This window comes from Lissotriton vulgaris, chromosome 5 (genome assembly GCF_964263255.1).
Source record: "Lissotriton vulgaris chromosome 5, aLisVul1.2, whole genome shotgun sequence".
Classification (NCBI taxonomy): domain Eukaryota; kingdom Metazoa; phylum Chordata; class Amphibia; order Caudata; family Salamandridae; genus Lissotriton; species Lissotriton vulgaris.
Window position 1 is genome coordinate 1233188954 of NC_141693.1, and position 26791 is coordinate 1233215744.

General features: G+C 49.4%; 1 protein-coding gene across 2 annotated transcripts in view; it reads right to left on the minus strand.

Moving 5' to 3' along the window:
- KLHL12 (kelch like family member 12) overlaps positions 1 to 26791 on the minus strand; it is a 621505-nt gene that overhangs the window by 114368 nt on the left and 480346 nt on the right. For both annotated transcript variants that reach the window (XM_086923076.1, XM_086923077.1), the window contains exon 9: positions 1972 to 2130. In XM_086923076.1, coding sequence (XP_086779202.1) covers positions 1972 to 2130 — 159 coding nt within the window. The remainder of the gene's footprint in view (positions 1 to 1971; positions 2131 to 26791) is intronic.

Sequence of the window (26791 nt, forward strand, 5' to 3'; positions counted from 1 at the left end):
AACTATACAGTTATACACACCTTACTTATTAAAACATATAGTAACACATATTTACTCTCTTATACAATCCTTGATACAAGTTCACAATGATTCATACAGCCACTCACACATTCACTGGCTCTTATGTTCAGTTATTTATATATGTCAACTCTCACATGGAGTGTGTTTTACATATGTACTTACTTTGACATGTAGCACTGAGATATCCATTCACTCACCAATATACTCATGCACACAGTCAACTGTCCATACAGCTGTTTCTACATGCACTTTTGAACCCATACACCTAGGGAATCAACTGCTCACACATCTATGCACAGAGTTATACACCTCCCAGCCACCCACACACATACTCAGTCTCCCATACAAATACTTGGGCAACCATTCAATAACCCATATAGTTACTGATATAGGTACTGATTTAAACATGCAGCAGTTTACAGAACAACATAAATAATGATTGCCAAATTAAGACACTTTAATCACTAACCCATACACTCAGTGAGACACATTTAATCATTCTCTCATACAGTCAGTCATGCACCTACTAAATCCTTCATCCAGACACTTATACATCCACTCATTCTTCAATATGTAAGACATATTTTAACTTTACAGAAACATACAGTCACTGGGTGTTGTCATCAGAGATGTCATCAGTGATGTCATCAGTGATGTCATTTGAGATGTCATCAGTGATGTCATCAGTGATGTCATCAGTGATGTCACTGACCATGTCATGAATGATGTAATATGTGACATCATTAGCAGTGGATTGCGGGTCCGCGATATATAGTTAGTGCAACTAACTATATATGGAATTTCAATGGTTTAGTGCAAATAAAATAAGGTTTTTTAAATGCTAATCCCTAACTATATATGGTCTATAACCTATGGTTTTTTCAGTGAATTTTCAAGGTTTTGTAAATGCAAATTCCTAACTATATATGGTCTATAACCTATGGTTTTTTCTGTGAATATATATATATATATATATATATATATATATATATATATATATATATATATATATAAAAAATAAAAAAAGAATCCTTTTAAGTTAAGGGCAGCTGCTGATTAAAGTGTAGAAAAAAAGAACAACAGCTGCGCTATCATGGTTGTTCTATCATGGTCAAATTCAGCACAGGGTTATCTTTATCGCAATTACTACAGAAGCTCACAATTGCTGCAGCTCAGAAAATGGCAGTCAATGACAATAGCTTCTCGCCTCCAGCTTGTTAAATGAAGTCCAGTGAATACCAGAAATCACAGGGAAACAACATAGGACACAAGCAATAGTGCAGACCGCCAAAATCATCTTGATGGACCTCGTTTGAGGTGTATTTCCAAAAGGAAGTGTTAACATCCCCTGAGATCATTGTCCACCTTCCTTCACTCAAATTAGGAAAAGGGTTCACCTTAATATTTCAACAAGACTAATTTTTTGTATCCCATAAGTAATGGTTTGAAATTACATTTTGGCTGTGTCTTCAACCATAGGCTAGCTGAACAGTAATGCCACCTCATAGATAACTGTGATAATATTAAATCACCAGTCAAAGAAATACTGTTGACAATTCATATAGGGCGTGAAACAAATCCATTATTCAAGAATAAATGGACTAAAATTTGGATCCAATTTTAAAGGTCATGCTTTGAAAGGGAGTGTGAGAGAAGAGGATCTACTGGAGTGTTAGGCTAGTGCTCCACATCTTATGGAAGCCTCAGCACAATTAATTTACATTAAATCCTCAATCTGTTGCGAGAAGTAAAATTGCAATGATTAACAAAACATGCAAAGAAATATTGATTCAGGAGGAACCAGGAAATACATTCCATGCTCGCCTTATGATCAAGGCTAGGACTGTGGTAACTCTCCACTCTGTGAAGCAGCCTTATTGTGGGGCATGTATTGCAGAAACAGAACAAAAATAATAGACACCCTCTTGCTACTCATTAAAAAGCACCTACCCAGGCAGTAAATGACACCATTTGCGACAACCAGTCCAGCTCCTTCTCGTGCAGTCTGCATATCCCCTAGCATGCTCCACTGGTCAATGTTGGGATCATATCGCTCCATGCTGGTATGACGTCTGCTCCCATCGAAGCCCCCCGAAACGTAGATCATCTCTTTAGAATGAAGGATTTAAAATCATTTAAAATTTAGAAAAAAAACAAATCCTAACTGCTTTCGAATTAAAGATTAACTTCACAAATCCAACATTCAACAAGGGCAGCTGCTGTTAACACAGGTTTATGTGTCACGTGGTCAGGAAAGGCCAAGAAGAACCACCATTTACATGCTCACGTTTCTTAAGTTGACTTCTCTTTTACACACAATGACTTTTGACATACATTTGCATGTGTGTCAATGTAGGATAATATTCTCTGAATCCGCATTGCTTACATTTCTACTTCATCTGTACATTATCACAACACCTTGCACTTTTGTTATTTGCCTGGTTGGCAACCCCGCTATCCGACTAGAATAAACAATTGTGGCCTAAACAGGGGCTGCAATATATCCACATGGGAACGTTTATTATAAATACACAAACACTTCATCTTTAGGGAGAGGAGCACTCCGCTGACACAGCGAGGTCACTTTATACAGGAAGTCCAGCTCAGCTGATTCTGGTTTACTGACATGAGGGATGTCCATCTTTACAACAAGACAGTTGACGCCTACCCACAGATAATGGGGAGTTAGTCCAGCTGGCAGGGATTTGGCAGATGACTCACCCTAGGTTAGGGGGCGCTAGTTAGGAGTACACTATACACATGACTTATATGCTTGCATATATTCACTGTCGTAGCACAATGGTGGAAATGTTTATCTTTTTCACTATTCTTGTAACACTAATTAATCGTTTTCATTCTATTGATTATCAAAGTGCACATATTTGATACAAGAATCACCATGCTTCAATAAATATTGAAACAACTTGCTGAGAATTTCTTGTGTACTTCTTTGGGTATGCATGAGAGTCCAAAATAAAGGGTTCTAGATCTGTTACCATGATTTCCTTGGGGGATCAGGGTTATGTCCTGAGGTTGAACACACATTTGTTACCCTGTAAAGTTAGCAGTTGGGATGGTGCACTGTGAGATAGTAGGACTATCGGCCAACATATCCTGAGGGTGTGCATAAAATCAGTCCAGCATAATCCTTACGTTTATGTTGTCCAACAAACACACAGTTTTACCTAAGGATGTACAAGCCGTACGACATATGGAGCAGTAAATAACACAAACACTCTTTCTTGTTTACAGCTAATGTGTTATCGGACTGAAGGCTATAGTTCCATTAACTCGTAACCTACACCTAAAAGTTGTAATTCACACTGACAGCCAACAGAGCACAGCCTCAACAGATTCAAATCATTCTGAAAAATGTGCCTGTGGAAATTCACTCTATCTTATGTGAATCATGCTACTAAGACTCTGATGAACCAAAAAACATAATCAAGAATGTTTGTGCTTTGTTGCAAATAGCATGTTTAAGTGTGTATCTGAATTAACCCAACATACTACATAAAACTTAATTTTTCTTGGAAATGCCAGCGCTTTTATATGGTCACCATTTTGATTTTATTTTTACGTATTAATTGACCGCTCCTTTTGGAAGCCAATGTTATCTTGAGAGGAGCCCAGGGGAAACGAAGTCATGTAATGCTCTTCTTTGCAGACATTTTGCAGAAAATAATCTTGATATATACAAATATGACGGCTTATGGCATTATTATTTTATTTATCATTTTAACAAGGCGCTCACACTGTCAGCCATTTGAGTAATTTGCGGTGAGAGGGACAAGGATATGTTACAGTGTGAAATTAAACAACTGTTTCAGGGGGAGGTGATTTGGTGATTAGTCTAAGGTCTTAGGTGTAGGAAAGTGTCCCTTTTTGACATGGTCACCCCCACTTTTAATCTTGTACATGATGTGATTTTGACTGAAAGCGCAACAGGTTCCTGCCAACCTAATCCTCAGTGCCAGAGCTCCTTCGCAAAAATGCACAATTGTTCTCCCAACTGGAAAAACGTTTAACACCTTCTGTAAGTCCCTAGTAAATGGCACCCTGGTACCTAGGGCCTGAGTTACTAAAGAGGGCCCCTAAGGGATGCAGCAAGAATTGCGCCACCCTCGGGAACCACTCAAGCACATACGAGACTGTCATTGCAGGCTGTGTGTCTCTCTGCAGAAAAAAGTGAAAACACATGTCACACATCTGTGTGTGCCATGTACCCTACCTCAGCATATAATATTTGTAAGTCATCCCTACAACAGGCCTAACAAACCCAAGGTAGTTTGCTGAATATATTACAAGTGAGGGCATACCTGCATGAGCCGATATACCCCGGTGCTGGTCAGTTTTATTGCTTCCAGTACCAGAAACTCCAAAATAGAAAACTGAGGCCTCCAGAACCACCAAAACCCAACACCTGAAGCCACCACTGCACCCATTACCTCCGGCCCAAGTTGAAGTGGGCTACAGGTGTCAACAAGGCCCTCTAGAGCTCAAGTCCATCATAGTTTCACCCCTCGTGAACTCCCCAACATCGCCTGCAACCTCAGCACGCAGGCCCCTCAACCACGACTGCTCCTGGTAAGAAAACATGATGCCTTACGACATCTCTCAGTCAGTCGTCTGTGGCCGGGGAGAAGAGGACACCATGTGTCTCTACGTCCCTGGGCATCACAAACCTTGAATACCCCTGACAGTTCACTCAGACTGACCCCTTGGCCAGAGACTGCAGCCTCTTTCCGCAGTGACCAATCTCCATTGAAATACATTGGGCTCCCGACATGGTTTTGCACCCTGCACCCGGCCGCCCTTGTACCGCTGGTGGTGTACTGCAGGTGTTGTCTTGGACCTTGCCCACCACTCAAAGTAACTACTGAAGATTAGTCCTGTGGCAGTACTACACCTGTTCGCAGAACTTGTTCTTCCTTCCATAGGATAACACTGCAGAACTCAGATATTGCACGGTGTCCACTTTTTTAAACTGAAAATAATTTATATGTAAAGATTTACAGACCAGAACAAGTTTCCTCTGATGTTCAAACACACATAAAAATACTTGCTATTTTTATAAATTGGTGTGGATCTCCTTCTTGAGTCGTGCGTGTCATTTATTAATTACTGGGTGAATTTCCAAATGTCTTGTTCTCCTCTGTGTTAAGCTTAAGGCTGCTCGACGACACTACCCACTAATAGAGCACTTTGGAATTGTATGCAAGCCCCTGTCCCCCAGAAAGCAAACGCCTGGACTATTTACATGGTATATCAGATTTTTGATACATCACAAAAAGGAGCCAGCTTCCTACATTGGTGGTGCAGCGGTGGGACAGAAGAACTCAACATTTGCTGTACCACTTGGTTGAGAAGTGATTTCACGAAGTAATCCAAAATAGTGTATAGGTAAAAACATTTTCTACGACTTTTGTTTTTTCTTAATTGTTAAAATATCTGTAAGGACATAGGTTTAGTCCCCCAGTAAAACGGTTTAGAATTTTGTTTAAAATATATATATATATACTTTTGAGTTAGTTAGGGGGGTTCCTATCGGCAACGGTGGTTGCCTCTTTAAGACTCCATCCGCTGTGGGGGGTGGGATCTGTCCAGGGTGACATCAGTGATAGAGTTAAAATCGCCTCCCAGTATGACCTGCCCTGCCAGATACTGAGCCAGTAGGCCCGAAATGGAGTCAAAAAAGCGGGGTTGGTCAGAGTCCGGGGAGTAAATACAGCAGAGCGCCACTTCTCTACTATAGAGTCTTCCTGCTACCCCTACATATCTAGCTTCCGGGTCAATCGTCTGGCTCGTCACCTGGAAGGGAATCCCCGCCCGCACCCAAATCAATACCCCCCTCGCAAACGCAGAATATGCTGTGCCAAACACTTGCCCCCTCCATCGCCTCTGGAGCGCCGCACATTCCAGTTTAGTAAGATGAGTCTCTTGGAGCATCGCAATCTGAACTCCACGGCGCACCAGGTATGCATGCACTTTGTGGCGTCGGGACATGGTGTGGAGGCCCCGCACATTCCATGTGACCCACTTCAGCTCAGGCATCGTCCCCATTGCTACCCTTCAGTCTCAGTGACTCAACCGCAGCTCGCCAGCACACACCAGCAACAAAAGTACCCACCCCCCAAACAACCCCCAAAACCCCCAACACCCAGTCCCCCAGGACAGGAACCAGCAACTGCGCCATAGCCCCCATCCAAACCTCACACACCAAACGAACAAATCTACCCTGTAGTAGCCACTGCAGGCTGCCTTAAGGGCAGTAGGAGCGTGGTCGCGCCCCGATAAGCGTCAGCCCTCGCCCCCTCCCTCCGCCCCATGATCCCCTCCCCAATGGCCTGGTTCCGTTACTGTGCTCTAGAAGGATACCATGAAGTCCATCTTCTACCATAGGTGGCTGCACCCCGCACTGTACTCCGGGGGTCGAGCAAGTCACAAATCGTCCGCCGAACGGGGAGTCACCTCCGGCCCCATATTACTATCTACATCTGAAATCTCAGTCCCAGAATGTCTCTTGTCGTCCTCAGATGCAGAACCTTCTGTGAACACCTCCTTTTGCGACCCCGTGATGGTCGCCGTCGCCTCCAGGGCCCCTTGTCTGTCCGCCGCCAACTGTGCAAGCAGCAGGGCCTGCTGAGTCTTATGCCGTTTCCGGAGACGCTGTGATTCGCGTACCCTCGCCGGCTTAGGCCGGTCACTCTCAGCTTTATGCCTGCGATCAGTACCCGCTCTTTAGGTCTCTAGCCAGGTCCAGGCCTCGTCAGGCGTTGTAAAAAACTGAGTCGTGCCATCCAGGATAATCCGTAGTTTAGCCGGGAACAGTAATGAGTATTGGATCCCTTCGGTTCTGAGCTCCTTCTTGATCGCAAGAAAAGAAGCCCTAGCTCTCTGGATTTCCTGGGTATAATCCGGGAAGATGGTCACCGAACTGTTCTCCACTTTGAAGGGGCCCAGCGTCCGCGTATTCTGAATCAGCAGATCCCTGTCTTTGTAGTGGAGTAGACGGGCCACCACCGGCCTAGGAGGGCCCCCCAACGATGGCGGCCTGGCCGGGACTCTGTGTGCCCTTTCCAGTGTGAAGAAGGGGGAGAGGCCCTCCGGGGCCACTTGTGTCTTGAACCAGTTCTCCAGATACGCGATCATGTCCGCCCCTTCAATTTTTTCTGGTAGGCCGACCACTCGCACATTGTTGCGCCTGTTCCTACTTTCGGCATCCTCTGCCCTTTTCTCTAGGGCTGACAGCCGTTGCAGTGCGCCCTCCAACTTCCGCTCCCCAGTTACTACCGCCGGTTTCAGTTCTTGCATCGCCGATTCAGTGTCCTTCACCCGGTCCACCAGCTTCGAATGATCCGCCTTCAGGAGGCCCAGCCCCGTCGCAACCTGTGTTATGTCATTATGGAGGGATTCTTTGGTTGCCGTAATGGCTTCCAGGATCTGGTCCAGACGCTTGCCCAGTCTTGTTTCCGCCTCTGAGACCCCCATCGCCTCCTCACCCGTTGGGGCAACAGTCTGCGGTGCCTCGCTATCTTCTGCAGTTCCAGGCTTCATCGCGCCAGCCTCACCACACACCGTTCCGCGGAACAGCGCCCTCCGGTGTGATTCTCCGCTTCAGATGCCCGTAGGGCTCCGCTATGTCTCGGCCGTGCTCGCCAGCAGCTGCGCAGTTGGATCCTCCACAGTCACCTCCTCTTTGCCCAGTACAATCCAAGCAGCCTCCGCGGCTCCACTATAGTCACAGGCCCCCGAGAGCCAGGCAGACGCAAGGGCTCCAGACCGGTTACAAGCATCTGGCACGCACTCAGCTCCTAGTCCACCAGTCCGCCTCAGATCCCCAAGCACTTGCACTGGCCAGTCTCTAGATCCTCCTCACACCACCTCAGCCGAGGATCGAGGCTCCAGAAAGAGGCCCCCTCCGCCTCAACCAGTCCAGGACCCGCACCCTTAGGCCCTCCGTTAGCCCCCTACACCACCAGCTGGTGGCTCCTCGCCTGGGATCCCCCCGACTGGGCCGGACACCCCACTGGTGTCGCCTCACCTTCCGTGGCCCCGCGGTCCTTTCCACGACCTAGTATTCCCGGAGTTCCTTGGGCAGGTCCGCCCGTGTCTGGGACCGCTCGGTGCTCCGCACCGCAGACCACCAGCCCCAGGGGCCGTCCCAATGGTGGGCCACGCAGCAACCGTCCATGCACTCCGTGCGGTGGAGGAAGATTGGGTTATCACGTGTGCTCGGAGGCGGGCTCTGTTCAGTTAGTCAATGGTCCAGCGTTCCCCACACACCACGGCGCCCTTCCGTGGCTCCACGCGGCGAGGTGGGTCCCTGCCGGTACTCCGCTCCCCGGGCCTCTCCTCTAGGTCAGCAGCGGTCGGGTGAGCCCCCGTCCGGGCCGTCCCGTATGCTGGCCCACCTTCCGGCTGGCTGGTCTCTTCAGCCACGCGGGTGGGCACCGCGTTGTTCCTCAATGCCTCCCCGGGGCTCTTAGTCTCTACCAACGCGGGTGGGCTCCGGTCCAGGGGCGGTCCCGTCCGACTCGGGCGAGCTCCGGTCGAGCCGCGGTTGCACCGGGGGCACCCCTCTCGCTCGGCGGCCCTCCTCAGCTCATCTGGGCGCTGCATACGATCACAAGGGGGGGGGGGGGGGGGGGTCGCTGCAGGCCAACGCGGCCCTCCGGTCTCCTTCGAGTTTTCATGTTCACCTCCGGCCCATGGTGGTCATTTGCAGTCCGCTCTACGCCGCAGTTGCGGCCGGTGCAGGTGGGCTCTGGCCGGTCCGCTAATAATGGCCACTCCCAACCAGGTCTTGCTCCGAGCCTCTGCAGGACCCCGACCCTCATCCAGGGGTCATCACTGCTCCCCGAGTGCCAGCCCGGCGTCCGCCATCTTAAGGCTCAGGTCCGGTCTCACTAGCCACTGGGCGGCATTGGCTGTCCTCCGCAGCAGCTTCCCGGGGAGTGCAGATCTCGGCACTGGGCAGCCGCCGTCCCTCTCCGGCCTCGCCTCCGCTAGGTGGGCTGCAGATCCCCAGGATAGGTCCGCTCCCTGCAAGGTTATTAGGAAGGGATCGTCGCCATTTTAGGTGCTCTGTCTTGGACTGCCCGGCTCCAGCGCAGCAAGGAAATCTCCGGCGCCTGAGCTCTTCCAGCCAGGATACCGGGTGTAGGAAGGTAAATCCTGACTATGGTTGCCCCCAACTTTTTGCCCTGTGTTTTAGCTGGTTTTTGACATAGTCGACCTGGGACCCTGCCAATCAGGACCCCAGGCCTACTGCTCTCTCTGTAAAATGGATTCCATGTACCTTAGGTACATTTCCAATTGGTACTGGGCCACCTTATCAGACCCTGTAACTCAGGGCATAGGTGTACCCAGGGCCTACCAGGGGCTAAAGCATGTATTATGCCACCCCTGGATGGCCATCTAAATCTGACACAACTGGCTGCACGACAGCTGGGGCAAGGTGGTGTACTCACCCTTTGCTTTAGATATAGTATACCTATATCTAACCCTAAAAATGGACACACAGATTCCTATCAGCCACTCCTATGGCAGGCCTTGACAATCCTGAAGGCAGAGTGCTTGGAATCGTGTGAAATGGTGCTCTGGCATGAGCTGAGCCCGTTTACAGCTTGCGGAACCAAGTCCTAATAGCTGTTCCATGATAACGCATACCATATACTCTTAAGTGCATTATAATCCTCGCGGTTAAATGCTATCTTTGGTATTGCTTTATCAAAACATGTCGAGTAAGGTGTCATACGAATTGGAATACTAACCCCTCGCCAATTCTGGCGACGGGGTTAGCATTCCACCCTTCTAGAGGGACACGACATGTATGTAACTGTGAACCCTGGTTAAAGTTAAACGAAGCCTCAGCTCCACAAAATGGATGCTGCCACCACAGACACGAGTCTGACCTCCTGCTGCTGGGAGTCCTTCCAGCGAGGAGAGCTTGGACAAAGGGTTTCCTGTCAGGGGCGGTGCTAGCACCATCCCAGACAGGGTTTTGTGTATCCTGGGTAGGCAGGGCTTTACAGGAAGGTGACTGCTGAGTGGCACCCCGGTGCTCACTACGGATCTGCCGGCTAGAACCAGTTCCAGGGGCACACCAGCCCCTGGCCTGGGGAAAGTCCGGCATGGGAGAGGGGTGTAACCACCCCCCTTCCTGGTCCAACCCCTAGGGCAGGACCTAGTCGCGTACCCACCTCTTTCTTTAGGATAAAGGCAGGAGCGGGGACCCTTCCAAATTAGATCATCTTTGGAATCAAGACACGACTTTCTACGAAAGGACTTCAAGATTTCTTCTTCAAGATTCTCCCTTGTGACTAAGGAGTAGTCACCCTGCATCCGCAGGCACCATCTTAAGAACACTGCGGTCTGCTGCAAGTCCTTGCTCCGGAATCCGACTGCCCAGCTCGACGAGAACCGGCTTCCCTGGCACCTCTGACCTCTACCCACCTCTACAGCAAAGCTGAGAACCGTGCGTGCAACGAGACCTTGAGGGACCGGCCATCTTCAAGACTGCACGACTTCTTTCCAGCACGACCGCCGAGGGATCCTCTGGTGAGTGCTTTGGGGTCCGAGAAGCCCCGACCCTGAGCAGCTCCAGCACCGAAGTTCAGCCTCCCAGCATCTCCACGATCTGCGTGGGGCCCTTCTGCTTTTTGCTGCTCACCGCGTTGTTTGGCTACTAGCCCGCTGGCTTGTGGCCTTCTTAACGACGCCCGACGACATCACTGCTGCTGGTCTGGTTGCTCCAGACTGGCCCTTTCTCCCTTCCAAAAGAGGAGCACCCCGGACCCTCCTGGTCCACTCCAGACGCCATTTTGAGTCCACCGCGTGGGCTTGAATTAGCCAAGACTTGTTGCCCCAATCCTGGGTCCAGCGACGTCGACAGCTTCATCCATCGTGGGACAGCTTGCTCCTCCATCCTGGTCGCCGACAACGCCTCCTGGTCCGTGAGATCTGCAGAGCACAGCGTCGCCCACTCACCTAGTCGAGGTGACTACCATCCGGTGCCCTCCTGGTGCCACCATGCAGGAAAACACTTTCCTGCATCGACCCCACTCGGAAGAATCTTGGTCCTCTTAGCGCTGGGATGCCCAAGGGTAGCTATGCGCTCTATAAATCCTCATCCAAATCCAAATCCAAACCGGACTACTGGCTAGTAGTCACGAACTTGGTCCCCTCTGCTTTCAGGTGTCATCCATCTTCGATCCAGGCCTGGATCAACTCGAACTCTCTTCACTGGTCGCCTGCCAGCAACTTCTTTCTTCAGGCTCCTGGTCCGTCTACGAGGATTCCCGACGTCTTTTGAGACCTATGCAGCTGCAGCCCCGGGGCTAGGTAACTTCGGCATTTCGGTGCCCCAGCATAGCCTCACTATCCAAGGGTCAGAATCCACTTTCGTTTTCCTCCTACCAGGTCGGGTTCGCCCGAGAACACTAACTTTGTCCCGCATCACGCGTGAGAGTGTACACTCTGCACCCGAGTCCCCTAGGCCTCCTATTAGTAATCTGAAGGTTCAGTAGTCAAGTCCTAGCGATTCCAAAGCCTATTAGTACAGTACTTACCTGCTAGTAATTTCGCATTCCACTTTTGTAGTATATGGTTTCCCGTGCCCCTCGGGCATTTGTGTAAATTGTGCGAACTCAAGTATTTTCGTAAGAGTTTTGTGTTGTGCTTAGTACCCTGTCCTCATAAAGAGTACGGGGTGTTGTGATTCTAATAAATACATTGTTTATTTTCATAACACTTGTGTGGTGTCCTTTCACTTGGTGTTCAAGGGGTATATGTGATGGTATAACAGCTGGCTTAACACGCCCTCTAGAGTTTAGCCCGAAGACTGCTCGTATCCACGCTACTAGGATAGCTGGTCTATAAGGTTGACTTACAACCAATCACCATAAGGGTTGTTTGGACTGATACAAAGTGCTCACTAGAATAGTGAACATTATATATCAGGCCAACTTCTCACACCGGGTTCTAACTGTGCCGCCAGCATTCCGACACAGGTTCCACGGTCCCAGGCCAACTTTGACCCAGATTATCAGGATTAATCGGGGGATCGGGCGCGGAGCTATCGGCTCACGCCGCCTGCTCCATCGGCGCCTAAGCCACGCTCCCCCCCCCCCTACCGACCCCTGATAATAGTGTGTGTGTGCGCCCACTTGGCTTTTTTTATAGCCACCATAACAAAGTCCCATATGACAATAAAAGTACCAGGCTCTATCCACCTTCCCATAGGCCATATTTTGATATCCCGATTCAATATCGATTCCATGCTCTAAACTCCTTGGATGCAAACGATTGACTTGCCCAGGACGGTCAGCCCAAACTATGTGAGACCTGAAGTGTTCAGTTATACAAGACAGTCAATAATATCAGATTCAAGTCTGACCACCGAGTGTGGGGTCTCGAGCAGTGGAAACCAAAACGAGGGAGATGGTTTTAACGGTCTTTTTATGTCAGACGGCACAGGAATAAGTGGTAAAGGGATTACGATTGTCAGTTGGAACGTTGCAAGATTAAAATCTAAGGGGAATGTTCTAGGCTGGTCGAACCTCATTAACACTTACAATATTCTCTGTTTCCAAGAAACATGGTGCAGGGAAGATGTCAGTTATGAGGGATTTGTTTCTTATAATTTGCCAGTGCAGGGTGCTGGACCAGGGAGAGCGAAAGGTGGTTTACTGATATTAGTATCTATTCTTCGCCCAATAGTAATGAAAAAGTATATAACTGTGGGAGATCATGTTCAGATTCTTTGGCTTCTTTAGGATAAAGGTCGTAACATTCTACTGTTAAATTACTACAATAACATCTTTGATAATACTAGGGTGACAGTAGTAACTGACCTGGCTATTGCCATTGAAAATTTATGTTTAGAAGGGAATGTCACATTTTATTTTATTTGGGTAGGTGATTTTAATATTACATTATGTGAATTGTCAACACAAAAGGTCTGTGGGGTCACAAATAATGCCGGGTGGGATGATTTGCATTTTGGACATAACAGCTATGGGGAAGCACTACACAAATGTATGGGCTGTTATGAACTGGAAATTTTGGACCATTCGAAAGATGTAAATGACCAAACCATTCCGACTTTTATAAACCGGCATTCTAGTTCTGTTATCGATCATGTGATTGTTTCTTCCAATATTATCTCGTGTTGTGCTCCCCCTAGAAGCGAAGTAACCTCATTAAGCGACCATAATTATATCATCTTGGATACTATCTTTTGGGGTGGTAGCTCGGTTAAAGTAGGAATTACAATCACCAATGTAGAGCCACACAGACCCAATGGAGTTAGATTAAGATGGGCAGGGGATAAGGCCCACGACTTAATCAGTTCTATAGTGAAGGATAGTTTGGTAGATATTATCTTCATCCTTGAAAATAACGCTGATCACGAGAAGGTTTTAATCTCTTTCCTTGGTATTAATAATTCTATTGATGCCAGGTTTACTAAACATAATAGTGGACAGCGTTGAAACGGACCAGGTTGGTTCGATCACTTATGCACTACCTCATTAACTAAACTCAAACAGGCGCTTGCAAAAAAGCCCAGGGGCACCACTTCCATTACCAAACTAAGAGTGGATTATAAGCTTGCATTGAAACAGAGGAAGAGTGAGTTACAGCAGCAGGCCTCCCTTAATTAAGCAGCGGAGTTATCTAATAGTACTCCGTTCTGGGCCACGGTCAATTCTCCTTTCCTTAACGACGGAAAAATACCAGAGTTGACTTCCAATGTCCCGAGTGAAGGATGGGTCGCTCATTTTTCTAACATCTTTGATGCACAAGTTACTACTTGTGTAACGATATATCTGTAGAGACATTAGTTAGTGATAGATTCCTTACCTTTACCTTAGAATATCCCCAGGCGTCAGCCTGGATCCAGAAACTTTTGCGTAGCAGTACCCTTGCGCGTCGGTAGGCGTCGTCTGCTTCTCCGCGTCCGTCGTGGGCGCCGTGATGACCTCGTCGGAGTACTTAGACGCCGCCTCCGCGTGCTGACGTCAGTTCTTAGACACAGCTTTTCCGCACCAGAAACGCAGAGCTATGCCAAAAACCAACACTGGTGCCTTGAAAGTAGGGCCCTGAAAGGGGATGACCTTAACCCTAGATATCGGTTCGCAGGACAGGGAGGATGGGTGGGTCGGTAAGGAATCTATCACTAACTAATGTCTCTTACAGATATATCGTTACACAAGTAGTAACTTGTGCATCTGAAAGAGACACGTTAGTGATAGATTCCTTACCTTAGAATAGATACCCCAGCAATACCAACCCCGGTGGTGGGTCTGCGAACCAATGATCACACCAGAAAGTCCTGGAGGACGGAACGGCCAAAGAAGCCATCCCTCCGGACTTGGCTGTCCGGGCAATAATGTCTTGCAAACGTGTGCAGCGAGGCCCACGTAGCCGCCTGGCAAATGTCCTGCAAGGGCACACCTCGACCCAAGGCAGTTGTAGTCGCTGTGGCTCGAGTGGAATGAGCCCTCAGCCGAACAGGGAGTTCCTTCTTTGCCAAGGAGTAACACGCCTCGATACACAAGATGATCCACCGTGAGATGGTCCGCTTGTGTACCGCTTTCCCCTTCCTAGCGCCCACGTAACCAACAAAGAGTTGGTCATCCACCCGGAACTGGCGTGTGCGATCTAGATAAAACGAGAGCGCACGTTTTGGATCCAGACGTTGGAGACCTCTCTTCCTCTCTCGAGCGATGCGGAGGTGGAAAGAAGGTGGGCAAGGTGATGGATTGCCCAATGTGGAAGGCCGTGACCACCTTGGGTAGGAAAGAGGGCCTTGTCCGCAACACAACCTTGTCCGGATGGACTGAAAGGAAAGGGGGCTTACAGGATAGAGCCTGGAGCTCACTTACTCTCCTGGCAGAGGTGATGGCTACCAGGAAGGCAGTCTTCAAAGTGAGAAGGCGAAGAGGACAGTTGTGAAGTGACTTGAAGGGAGCGCACATCAGAAATGTAAGAACCAAGTTCAAGTCCCACTGAGGCATCACAAAGGGAACAGGTGGAAACGTGTGTGTGATGCCCTTCAGGAACTTATTCACAATAGGGGACTTGAACAAAGATGGCTGATCAGGCAGCCTTAGGAAGGCTGAAATGGCAGAAAGATAGCCCTTGATAATGCCCAGAGCAAAGCCCTGCTGGGCAAGAGAAAGAAGGAAGAGAAGAACCTCAGAAAGAGGGGCAGAGAGAGGATCCACAGCATTTGCTGTGCACCATGCCACAAATCTGTTCCACCTGCAGGCGTATACCGACTTCGTGGAGGGACGCCTGGCTGCCAGAATGATGTTACAGACTTCAGGGGGCAAGTCAAATGGCCTCAACTGTCGCCGACTGGCAGCGTCTTAGTCTTAGGACCTCATGAAGGAGACCCTGATTGAGGGCTTCGGACTCACTACTGAAGAATACAGGATCAGGTTCAAGGACACTGGAAAAATCTAGAGTCATTCTTGGGTAGATATTGTAGACTTTTCAGTAAAAACCCTAAGTGGCTGGTAGAAAGGTAACAATGTGCATGATTATGATGGGCTTTACAATTCGTTGATGAAAGAGCATCTGTTAAGTAATTGTTATTGAGAAAATAACATTAGTACCTGGTAGACTTCGCTTCACTTTCTCCTCAAGAGTTGGGGAGGAAGGCAGACTTCTGGGTCAAGATATGGGTGAGCAAAAGTATCAGTGGTGGGGGTGACCAAAATAAAGGGGTTGCTAAGCCACCCACCCTCAATGGAAATATGGTGATCAAAACAAAGATAAAAGCAAAGAGCCTTCAAAAGGCCCCCAAAAACATGTTCAGGGGGGTGGGCCCCGAAACTGTACACAGTCTAAGGGTGGGTGCCAGTGTAAGAACTGGGATCTCAAAAAGGCTTGTTGTCAGGATAGGTAGGCTTTTGGACTCCGAACTGGAGACCATAGCTCTCCCAATAAAAATAATGCCTCTAATGCACCTGCAGTAAATGCTTTGGTATGTCTCCAGATTATGTGACCGCTGGTCATGTTAGAGAGCTCATTGAGGCAACTCTTTTCTCAGACGGTGGGGTGGCTGTAGCTGTCCTGGCTGTCTGGCCCAGTAACCTGGAAAGATACAGCCACTTATGAATGGGATTAGAGTTGAAGCACTAAGAGACAATGGTGCTAGTGGTGGCTGACCAACTGGTGTCCTCTGAACAATACCTGACTGGGGAGACACATACAGTCCTCATTGTTGATAATCAGGATACGGTACATCCCATGGACATGCTATCCTTAGAATGGGGAGGGGTTATGGGCCAGTGGTGGTATCTTCTGCAATTCCTGTACAGTGTCTGCTAGGTAATGATCTAGAGACCTCAGTATTGACTGAGTTTGAAAGAAAAACACATGCAACAATGCTGGGTACACCAGAGTGGGTGTGTGTTCACACCAGAGCACCGTATACAGGCCAGGATTAAAAAGAAAAATCGGAGCCTGGGATTATGGCCCAACCTTCCTAGAGAAAGCGCAAGAAGATAAACCAATACCAGAGTAGGTCCCCTCTCCTCCGGGAGAAGACCTGTCAGTCCGAGGGGGAACTGAGCACCAGGTACTTCAGCCTTATATGGCAGAGCTATTGGGCCTAGGGGAACCCTCCACGTAAGATCTGTGCCAGGGGCAGAGGACTGAGAGGAGTGGATCCTTTACACTGAAGCCAGAAACCCCACACCTGGTGCCACTAGGAGAGTGGAAGCACCACAGAAGTTTAAAGACTTTTTCCTCATATTGGCCTATGACATCCCCCTAGCTGGGCATCATGGCCGGACCAAAACTTGGAAGTAGGTTGGTGAACACCTACTGACCAGGTATGACAAAGAAGGTAAACTAGCTTTGTAACTTCTGTGCCAACTGTCAAGCCAGTGGCAAGCAGATGGCCACCTAAAGGCCCACTTAATTCCACCTCCAGTTGTTAGGGCTTCCAATTGAAAGGGTAGGGATTGATATCGAGCCTCCAACAGCCTCATGTGAGAAAGTGCCATCTTTCTTGCATTGGTATGCCCTCACTTTTTGCTGAACTGCTGATGTGCTTTGACTGAGTGTGCCCTGGGCTCCTGACAACCAGGTACCCAGGGCCTGTGTTCCTTCCCTAAAGCTGTATTTAAAAACAAAACCAAATTGGCATCTCTGGCCACCTATCAGCCCCTAGAAAATGGTACCCTAGGTGCCCAGAGCATGGTGATCAGAGAAGACCCCTATGGGCTGTAGCACTCAATGTGCCACCCTTAGGGGCCCTGTACCCGGACACCAACACACTGCTTTTGCAGGCTGAGTGTCAAAGTACAGAACTAAACAGAGAGTCGACATGGCACCTGTGTGCCATGCCCACAGAACCCACTGCCCTGGCATACTTCAGTCACCCCTCTAGCTGGGTGCCCTATGCCAGTGTTGTGGGCACAGGTGCATGAGCCCTGTGCCGCTACAGTACCCAGAGCCATTCCTGGGCACTGTAAGTGCAGTGATGCCATTAAGAGTATATGGTGCTGGGAGGTTGTCATTACGAACTCCACAGCTCCATAATGGCTACACTGAAGACTGAGAAGTTTGGCATCAAACTTCTCAGCACATTAAACCCGCAATGATGACAGTGTTGGATTTAATGTAAAATGCACCAGAGGGCATCTTAGAGATACCCCCTGAAAACCTAACCAACAATCCACGTCTGATCTGAGTGGCTGCATAGGCTGCCACACAGCAGACATGTTGCTGGACCTCTGGATGGAGAACCCCCGCTCTCCTGGGCCTGGAACAATGCACATCCTGGGCGAGGGGCTAGGTCTCCTCCCCCAGGATGGGTAGGGGGAAGCTTCAAAGGCATGCCGCCTCTGTGAGCTTCTCCAGACCATTTGCTGTACTCAGCAACTGGCCCCCATCAGTTCCAACCCCCACTCTGGTGGGCGGGCAGACAGGCGGAAACCCTACGTCAGGAAGGGGGGTGTGCCAGTTTGTGCCAACACCACCCCTCAGGTGGGAGAGGCGAGGTGAAGCATGACCCTGGGCTCCGGCCATCTTGAAGATGGGGAGCCCTGCCCAATCACAGCCAGGCTCCTGCCCCCCTCCCACAGGAGAGGAGCAGGCTAGGGGGTGTACCCACCCCAGGACAGGGACCTATTGGTCCCTGCCCTTGTCCTACCTGTAACACCCCTAAATTTAGTATTTAGGGGCACCCTAAACCTTCCTTTCTCAGATTCCGATAAGAAAAGAAGAAAGAAGATCAAGAAGAAGAAAAGCCGCCGTGCAGCTGCTAACAACAGGACCACATCTACTGACTTGGCCCCGGCCCTACTGGCCTGTCGATCCTGGAACCTGCTCCTGCTTAATCCCGGCGACTCCTGCGGACAGCAACCTTGGGACACCCGGAGGACCTGCCTGCCTTGACCCTCTTAAAGACTGGGACTCCCATAAGCAGAGGCTCTGCTTCAACAACCACTCCCTGGTGCCAGCCAGGAAGCTCAAGACCTGCCCACACTGCACCCGCCGAGCCTGGCCCGTGCCAGAGTGACACAAGACCACGAGGACGCCCCCCCCGGTGACTGGGACCCGAAGTCCAGGGCCCAAAGACCCTCCTCCACGAACCAGACGACGCCTGCAGCCTCAGAACCAGGGACCCCACCAACCGAGACCAGCCGAGGGTAAGATTCCCGACACCAAAAGACACCCCTGCAAAGGCTACCTGCAGCTACCTGTGCCTGCCTTTGGAGTACCTACCTCTTCTCCAAGATCCCAACTTACCTCTCGAAGTGGTGGTTGCACCTGAAGAATCTCCGTCCCTGAGTCTGCAGCCTTTGTTACCTTTTCACTTTCCCCATTGAACAACATTGAGCGCCCGACAGCTCAAAAGCACCCTGCAACCAGCCGCCCGAGTGCATCAGGCCGTGCACCCTGTGTCCTATCCTACTTCCCCATTTGCCCTGAGCAAGTGACCCGGAGCCCAGCTCCCACAGCCGCGTGGCCTGCTAGCCAGCAGCCACCAACTGGAGGCCCCCTGCCCCCATTGGATAACATTAAGCCTAACTACCTCTGCACCCGGCCGCCACTGTGCCGCGGAGGGTGAACGAATATGCTACTTACCAGTATGCATCTGTTCTTGGCATGTAGGGCTGCTGACATTCATATCTGTGCATAGATCGCAGTCTAGTGTTGGGTCCGGATGATCGCACATTGTTGTCCTGGAAGAGTCTTCGAAGTATCACAAGATAGGTGGCTCCTCCCCTGGACTACAGTGCGCATGGGCATCGACTCCATCCTCAGATTGTTTTTAGCCATTGTAGCCAAGATAGAGTGAAACTAAGTGAATGATGACCATGCTAGAAGTATATGTGAATTCTGCAGCTGCTACAGGCGCCGGGGAGGAGGGCGGGCGATATGAATGTCAGCAGCCCTACATGCCAAGAACAGATGCATACTGGTAAGAAGCATATTCGGTTCGAGGCATGTGGGCTGCTGAATTCATATCTGTGCATAGAATACATAGCAGTCCCTCCATTAACGGCGGCCGCCCGTGCCAGCTGCAGCAGTTTGGAAAAGTGTTTTTAGAACAGCCTGCCCTACAGCTGCCTGCTGTTTGGAGTGCACTTCAACACAATAATGCTTTGTAAATGTGTGTGTGGTAGACCATGTGGCTGCTCTACATATGTCCTCCAAAGGAACATTTCCAAGGAAAGCCATGCGGCGCCCAACTTTCTGGTGGAGTGGGCCCTTGGTGGAATGGTGAGAGTACGCTTGGCTTTCAGATAGCAGATCTGAATACATTTAACGATCCACCTAGCTATACCAGCCTTGGAAATGGGGTTACCTTTGTGTTGTGGCGCAAAGGCAACAAAGAGTTGTTTAGTTTTCCTAAAATCCTTGGTCCTATCAATGTAATACATTTGACGTCAAGGGTGTGGAGCATTCTCTCCGCCAATGACTCAGGATTGTGGAAGAACACTGGTAATTCAATAGTTTGGTTAATATGGAATTGAGACACTACTTTAGGAAGGAATTTAGGGTTAGTGCGAAGCACCACCCTGTTAGAGTGAATTTGAATAAATGGCTCTTGGATAGTTAGTGCCTGGAGCTCACTAACTCGTCGCAGCGATGTAATCGCTATAAGGAAAGTTACCTTCCATGTCAAGAATTGAATCTCGCAGGAATGCAGTGGGTCAAAGGGGGGACCCATCAGCCTGGTGAGGACCACATTGAGGTTCCACTCCGGAGCTGGCGGAGTCCGCGGAGGAATGACTCGCTTGAGTCCTTCTAGAAAGGCTTTAATGGCAGGCACCCTGAAAAGTGAGAGGTGCTGCCTGTTTTGGAGATAAGCAGCCATTGCGGACAGATGTATGCGAATGGAAGCATAAGCCAAATTACATTGGTATAGATGGAAAAGATAACAAATGATGTTCTGAATAAATGCATCTAGCGGGTTAATGTTGTGGTCTGCACAATAAATGACAAACTGCTTCCACTTAGCCGCATAGCATGCTCTTGTGGTGGGCTTTCTTGCCTCCCGGATGATGTCCATACAGTCAGGAGGCAGGTTTAGGTAGCCAAACTCTAAGACCTCAGGAGCCAGATCGCCAGGTTGAGCTATTGCGTATCTGGATGCTGAATGTTGCCATGGCTCTGCGTCAGAAGGCTGGGTGTGAGGCATAGCCTCTGATGCGGTACCACGGACAGTTCTAGAAACGTGGTGTACCATGGTTGGCGAGCCCACGTTGGAGCAACCAGGATGAGAGTCATCGAGTGCTGCCTGCGCTTGCGTGCCACCAGCGGTATCAGAGGTGCTGGGGGAAAAGCGTACGCAAATTTGCCTGCCCAGTTCATCCATATCGCATTGCCCTGCAACTGTGGGTGTGGAAACCTGGCGGCGAAGCTTTGGCATTTTGCATTCTCCTTTGTGGCGAACAGGTCTATCTCTGGATGACCCCACTTTTGGAAGTACGGGTGAAGTACTGATGGATGTATCTCCCACTCGTGCATTTGGTGGCTGTACCTGCTGAGCAGGTCCGCCATCTGATTGTCCTTGCCTGGGAGGTGTTCTGCCATGAGGAAGAGGTTTCTCTGAATGGCCCACTTCCACATGCTCTGAGCCAGATGAGACAGCTGTGGAGAGTGTGTCCCTCCCTGCTTCTGAATGTAGTACATGGCCGTCATGTTGTCCGTCCGGATCAACACGACCTTGTTGCACAGATGTACTTTGAAGGCCTTTAGTGCCATGAAGATTGCCATCAGTTCCAGAACATTGATGTGCATCTTCCTTTGCTGTGACGTCCATAGTTCCTGCACAGTGTAATGGAGTACATGAGCTCCCCATCCCTGGAAAGAAGCGTCCGTTGTCAGGATGATGTGGCACAGGCTCTTGGAACGGTCGTCCCTTGCAAAGGTTTCGTGGATTCCACCAATGCAGAGAGTTGTATGCCCGACCGCTCACCAACACTAGGTCTTTCAACTGCCCGTGAGCCTGAGTCCACTGACGTGCTAAGCACTCCTGAAGCGGACGCATATGTAGTCTCGCGTGCGGGACTATGGAGATGCAGGAGGCCATCATGCCTATCAACTGCATGAACACTCGCGCTGGAAGCGAGTGTTGGGGTTTGAATCGTATCAGCGATTGAATGCTGTTGACCCTCACTGAATTTGGCTGTGCTGTGGCTGCCAGAGTGTTTATCGTCGCACCCAGATACTGCCGTATGTGGGCTGGCTGGAGGTGGGACTTTGGGTAATTCAGTGAGAATCCCAGATCGTGAAGGAGGTGAATGGTGTGGGACACGTGAGCGGCACACTGCTGGGCCGACTTCGCCTGGATGAGCCAGTCGTCCAGATAAGGGTAGACGTGAATGTTCTGTCTCATTAGGTGCGCCGCCACTGCCGCCAGGCACTTTGTAAACACCCTGGGTGCCGTGGTGACTCCGAAGGGCAAAACCTTGAACTGGTAGTGCTGGTTTTGGATGGCGAACCGGAGGTATTTTCTGTGTGACGGGTGTAGTGGAATGTGAAAATACGCATCCTTTAGGTCTAAAGTTGCGAGAAAATCTCCCTGACTGAGCAACGGGAGCACCTGCTGCAGGGTCAGCATATGGAAGTGCTCCGATAGGATGTACTGGTTGAGGTGTCTGAGGTCCAGTATGGGTCTGAGGGACCCGTCCTTTTTTGGTATCAAGAAGTACAGGGAGTAAACTCCTGTGCCTCTTTCCTGCACAGGCACGAGCTCTATTGCCCCTTTTTGCAGCATGATGAGGACCTCCTGCTGCAATAAGTGCAAATGCTCGGCGGACATAGGACGGTGTCTTGGGGGTATGTTGGGTGGAGTGGATGTTAACTCCAGACAATACCCGTACTGTACAAGTTGTCTGACCCACCTGTCTGTGGTGATGGTTCTCCAGACCGGCAGGAACTGCTGAAGACTCCCCCCGACCGGTGTTATGTGGTCGGGGGCAGTGACAAGGCGTCACTGTTTGCTGGTGGCAGAGGATCTGCAGTTGTTGTTTCCACGACCTCTGCCCTTGGCGCTGTTTCCACGATATCCACCTCGATTTTTGTTGTTGTATGTGGACTGTGTGTTGCCTTTGTAGAACTGCGTTGATTGGGAGAGCTGGCCTCTGGAAACGCCTCTAGTGCCTGAGCGACGAAAAGACCCACCCCGGAACTGCTGGGACTGTAAGGCACCCATGGACTTAGCAGTTTCCGTGTCCTTTTTAATCTTTTCTAGGGTGGTGTCAACCTCTGGGCCAAACAGGTGATCTGGATTCACTGTTTGATTAAGGATGGTGGTCTGTATCTCCGGCTTAAATCCGGAGATTCTCAGCCAGGCATGTCGTCTCAGCATAACACTAGTGTTGACAGCCCTGGCTGCGGTGTCAGCCGCGTCCAGTGCACACTTAATCGAAGCATTAGAGATCAGCTTCCCCTCTTGAATAAACATTTCAGCTGCCTCCTTGTATTTATCTGGCAGGTGTTGCAACAGGGTCTCCAGTGTGTCATAGTGTGCCCTGTCATACCTCGCTAGAAGCGCTTGTGTATTGGAGATACGCCAGATATTGGCAGCCTGTGCTGCCACCCTTTTCCCTGATGCCTCAAAGACCTTAGATTCCTTGTCTGGGGGAGGAGCATCACCCGTTGTCTGAGAATTAGCCCTCTTCCGGGCATTCGAGACAACAAGAGAGCCCAGAGGCAACTGTCCTTTAATATAGGTAGGATCCGTAGGCGCTGGCTTATACTTTTTCTCGATCCTAGGGTTTATCACCCTTGCTCTGGTAGGCTCTTTAAAGATATCTCCAGCATGTTTTAAGACACCCTTCAACATAGGTAGAGTTTTGGCAGTCCTTTCTGAGACTGAAAAGGTATCAAAAAGGAAATAGACGTCAATAGGGTCAGCATGGAGCTGGACGTTGGGATTGTTAGCCACCCGTTCAATGAGGGCATTAAATGCTGCAGAATCCTCTGTAGGAGACGTCTTCACAAAATAGAGTTGAGTGTCTTGTCCAGAATGAGGATCACCTGGGTCAGCACCAGCAGCCCAGGGTTGATTGGTATCATCAGGGTCTATATAGACAGGATAGCTGTACTCGTCCTCATCATCGCCCTCCCCAGGGTCCACATCAGAGTCAGTGGGCGAGACACCTCGAGTCTGTGGAGAAGTTGGTTCCACTAGGACAGGAGTGGAAGCAGAGTCCTTCTTTCTCTTTAGGGGAATCTTGTAGGACTCCATAGGTTGTCCCGGGGCAATTTTCCGCTTGTGTAGGGAAAGTCTGCCCGTTTCGGCATCAATAAAATGTTAATGTATTTCGTCCACTGAAGAATGTCGATGCTTCAGGGTGGACACCCCCGTCGACGACTTTGGCACCGAGAACACCTTCTCGGGGACGCTGGCGACCGCTTTAGGGGTGAAAGCCCTTCGGCGGCAACGTGAAGTGAATGGGCGTCGACGCCTGGTGAGGTTTCTCGACTGGCTTCGGAGGTGGAGGATCTGTTGGTCCGACCGTCGAGGCCTTCTCCCTGATGCGCTGTAGGGAGTCCGTCACCTTCTTGGTGAACGCGGCGGACGGGCGCGCTGAGTCGACGGGATCCTTCGAGGCCCCACTAGGAGTGGACTCTCGGGGTGCGCCGCTTTTGGCCTTGTCCCGTTGACGCGGCGTCTCGAGAACTTTCGGGTCGCCGAGCCCTTTCTTCGGGTCACCGATTCCTTTGTTGGTGTCGACCGCCTTCGGCGCAGACTTAATCGGCTCGACCACCTTGACTGTAGTCGTCGGCGCGGCAGACTTCGTCTCGACGCCCTTGACTTGAGCCTTCGGCTCGACAACACCCTTTTGCTTCTTCGGCGCCGAGGGCTCCGAGGCCTTGGATCCGACCAAAGTGATGCGCACTTTCGGTTTAGAGGCGGGCACCTGCGCTGTGTCTTGTGTCGAGACCGTAGGTTTCGCGTTCGGTTTCGATTTACCAGGGTGTGGCTCAATAGCAATGTCTGTGGCCGAGCCCGAAGGCGGGCCGTAGAACCCATCGTAAGATCTTGGGTAAGGCCTAGTGGCGATCCCTCGACCTGAGCCTTATGAATCGGTACGATCCCAGTGTCCGCATCGTAGTCTTAGTCGACGTCCGATGTGGGATTCTACAGGTTGTCACCGATGTCCCCGGTAACTTCTTCCTCGACATCCCCGGCATCGAAAATGTCTGCAGGCGCCGGTGCAGGCTCCTGGCGCGCAGCACGTCGATGCTTAAGCGTCTTCTTGGACCTGAAACGGGAACAAGCCATGCAACTGGCTTCATCATGGTGCGGCGACAGACACTTGTTGCACACCGGGTGGACGTCGATGTGGGGATACTTCGAGTTGCATACGGGACATCTTTTGAACGGACTTCGTTCCATGATGAACAGTCAATAGGGTCTGAGGCGTCGACTGGGCCCTCCGCGTCGAAAGCACGCGGGTGATGGTATCCGGCTCGGAACCGAGCTGGAAGAGTTAGGCACCGAACGCAAGACAATACCGACGTGTACTAAAGACCTTTTGGTCTTAAGAAAAGTTTTTTATCGATTCCGACTAGAGGGAACCAATATACATCCGAACCCAATGGCGGAAAAAAACAATCTGAGGATGGAGTCGATGCCCATGCGCACTGTAGTCCAGGGGAGGAGCCACCTATCTCGTGATACTTCGAAGACTCTTCCAGGACAACAATGTGCGATCATCCGGACCCAACACTAGGCGGCGATCTATGCACAGATATGAATTCAGCAGCCCACATGCCTCGAACCCAACAGTACCTACCTGACCCTGGGGGACCCCTGAGTCTATGCCCGGAACCCTAACTTCCCCAGCCGAGTACTCACCTGGAAACCGGTAACTCACTTACCTGCCATTGGATAACATTGACTGGTTTGACTCCAAAATTCTTTTAAGTGTGAAATTTTGAAAACTTAAAATATTCCCATAAAATCAACCGAATTCCGAAGTACTCATCTGTGATCAGGAGAGAAGCAAGTACTGCATCTTGTAGCCCAGTACTGAACCGCAAAAGTAATCCTAGTCGGGTTTACTAGAAACTTGAATTTTCTCCATAGGAATCCATTGTGTGCTTTTCTGTGAAATTTCTTTTAAGTGTCTACTTTTGAAAACTTGAAATATTCTTTAAAAATCATAACAAATACTGAAACATAATTACTTACCTGTTTTAAGAGACCCTAGTGCTGGACCTAGAAGCCCAGTACTGGATTACAAAAGTAATGAGATCGTACTTTAACTGCAACCTGAATTTTCTCCCATTGGATAACATAGCCAGTTTTTCATTGAAAAGTTTCTAAGTGTGAACTTTTAAAATAGCTTTATATTCCTTAAAAATCACTGCAATAACAAAAACGTTTTTACTAAACTGTTTTCACCTTAGATCCCAGGACTGAAGAACATTAGTTACTACCTGTAAACTGTGGTTCTCCAGTATTGGTGTCTTTCATAGATTCACATGCTTGAATATTCCCCGTCGTCGAAGTGGGAGTCCCATGGTACATAAAATAGTAGTAAAAAAAAAATAAAAAAAAATATATATATATATATATACACACACATACATATAGAAAATTATATAATTATACATATACATAAGAAATGTAATACATATAAAATATATAACATAAAGTTAAAAGTACCATAGAACTGAAAAAAGGCCCATAGAAGCCTTAAAGGGAGAATTCACTTTAGTAACATATCCTAGTCATTATAATAGTCCACTTTCCAGCCAATCAGGCAACAGCACCCTCTAGAACCTTCTCCTCAGAAGCTCAAGCCCTCAGATTTTCGTAGCACCAAAGTGACCAAGAGTGCATGAGGAGAAGAGAGCCTCTGAGGGGAGGAAGGGTGGGTCGCATGTGAATCTATGAAATACCAACACTGGAGAACCACAGTTTACAGGTAAGTAACTAATGTTCTTCTCCAGTATTAGGGGTGTCTTTCATAGATTCACATGCTTGAATAAGAGTAGAAAGCAGTGAAGTAATACATGAGTCATAAAAGGAATTCCAAAACCAGGTAAGTAAAACCATAGTATAGTTAATATAGCATACATTCAGACATATGGCAAAACCTTTTATAACAGGAGGCTGGAAGCAACAGAGGCTCACCTTAGTTAAAAAGATTTCGTAACATAGCTTGGCCCACAGCAGCATCTACGGCGTCCGCTGACTCCAGACAGTAGTGCCTCGTAAACGTGTGTCTGCTCGACCACGTTGCAGCTCTGCAGATCTGGCGCAGAGGCACTC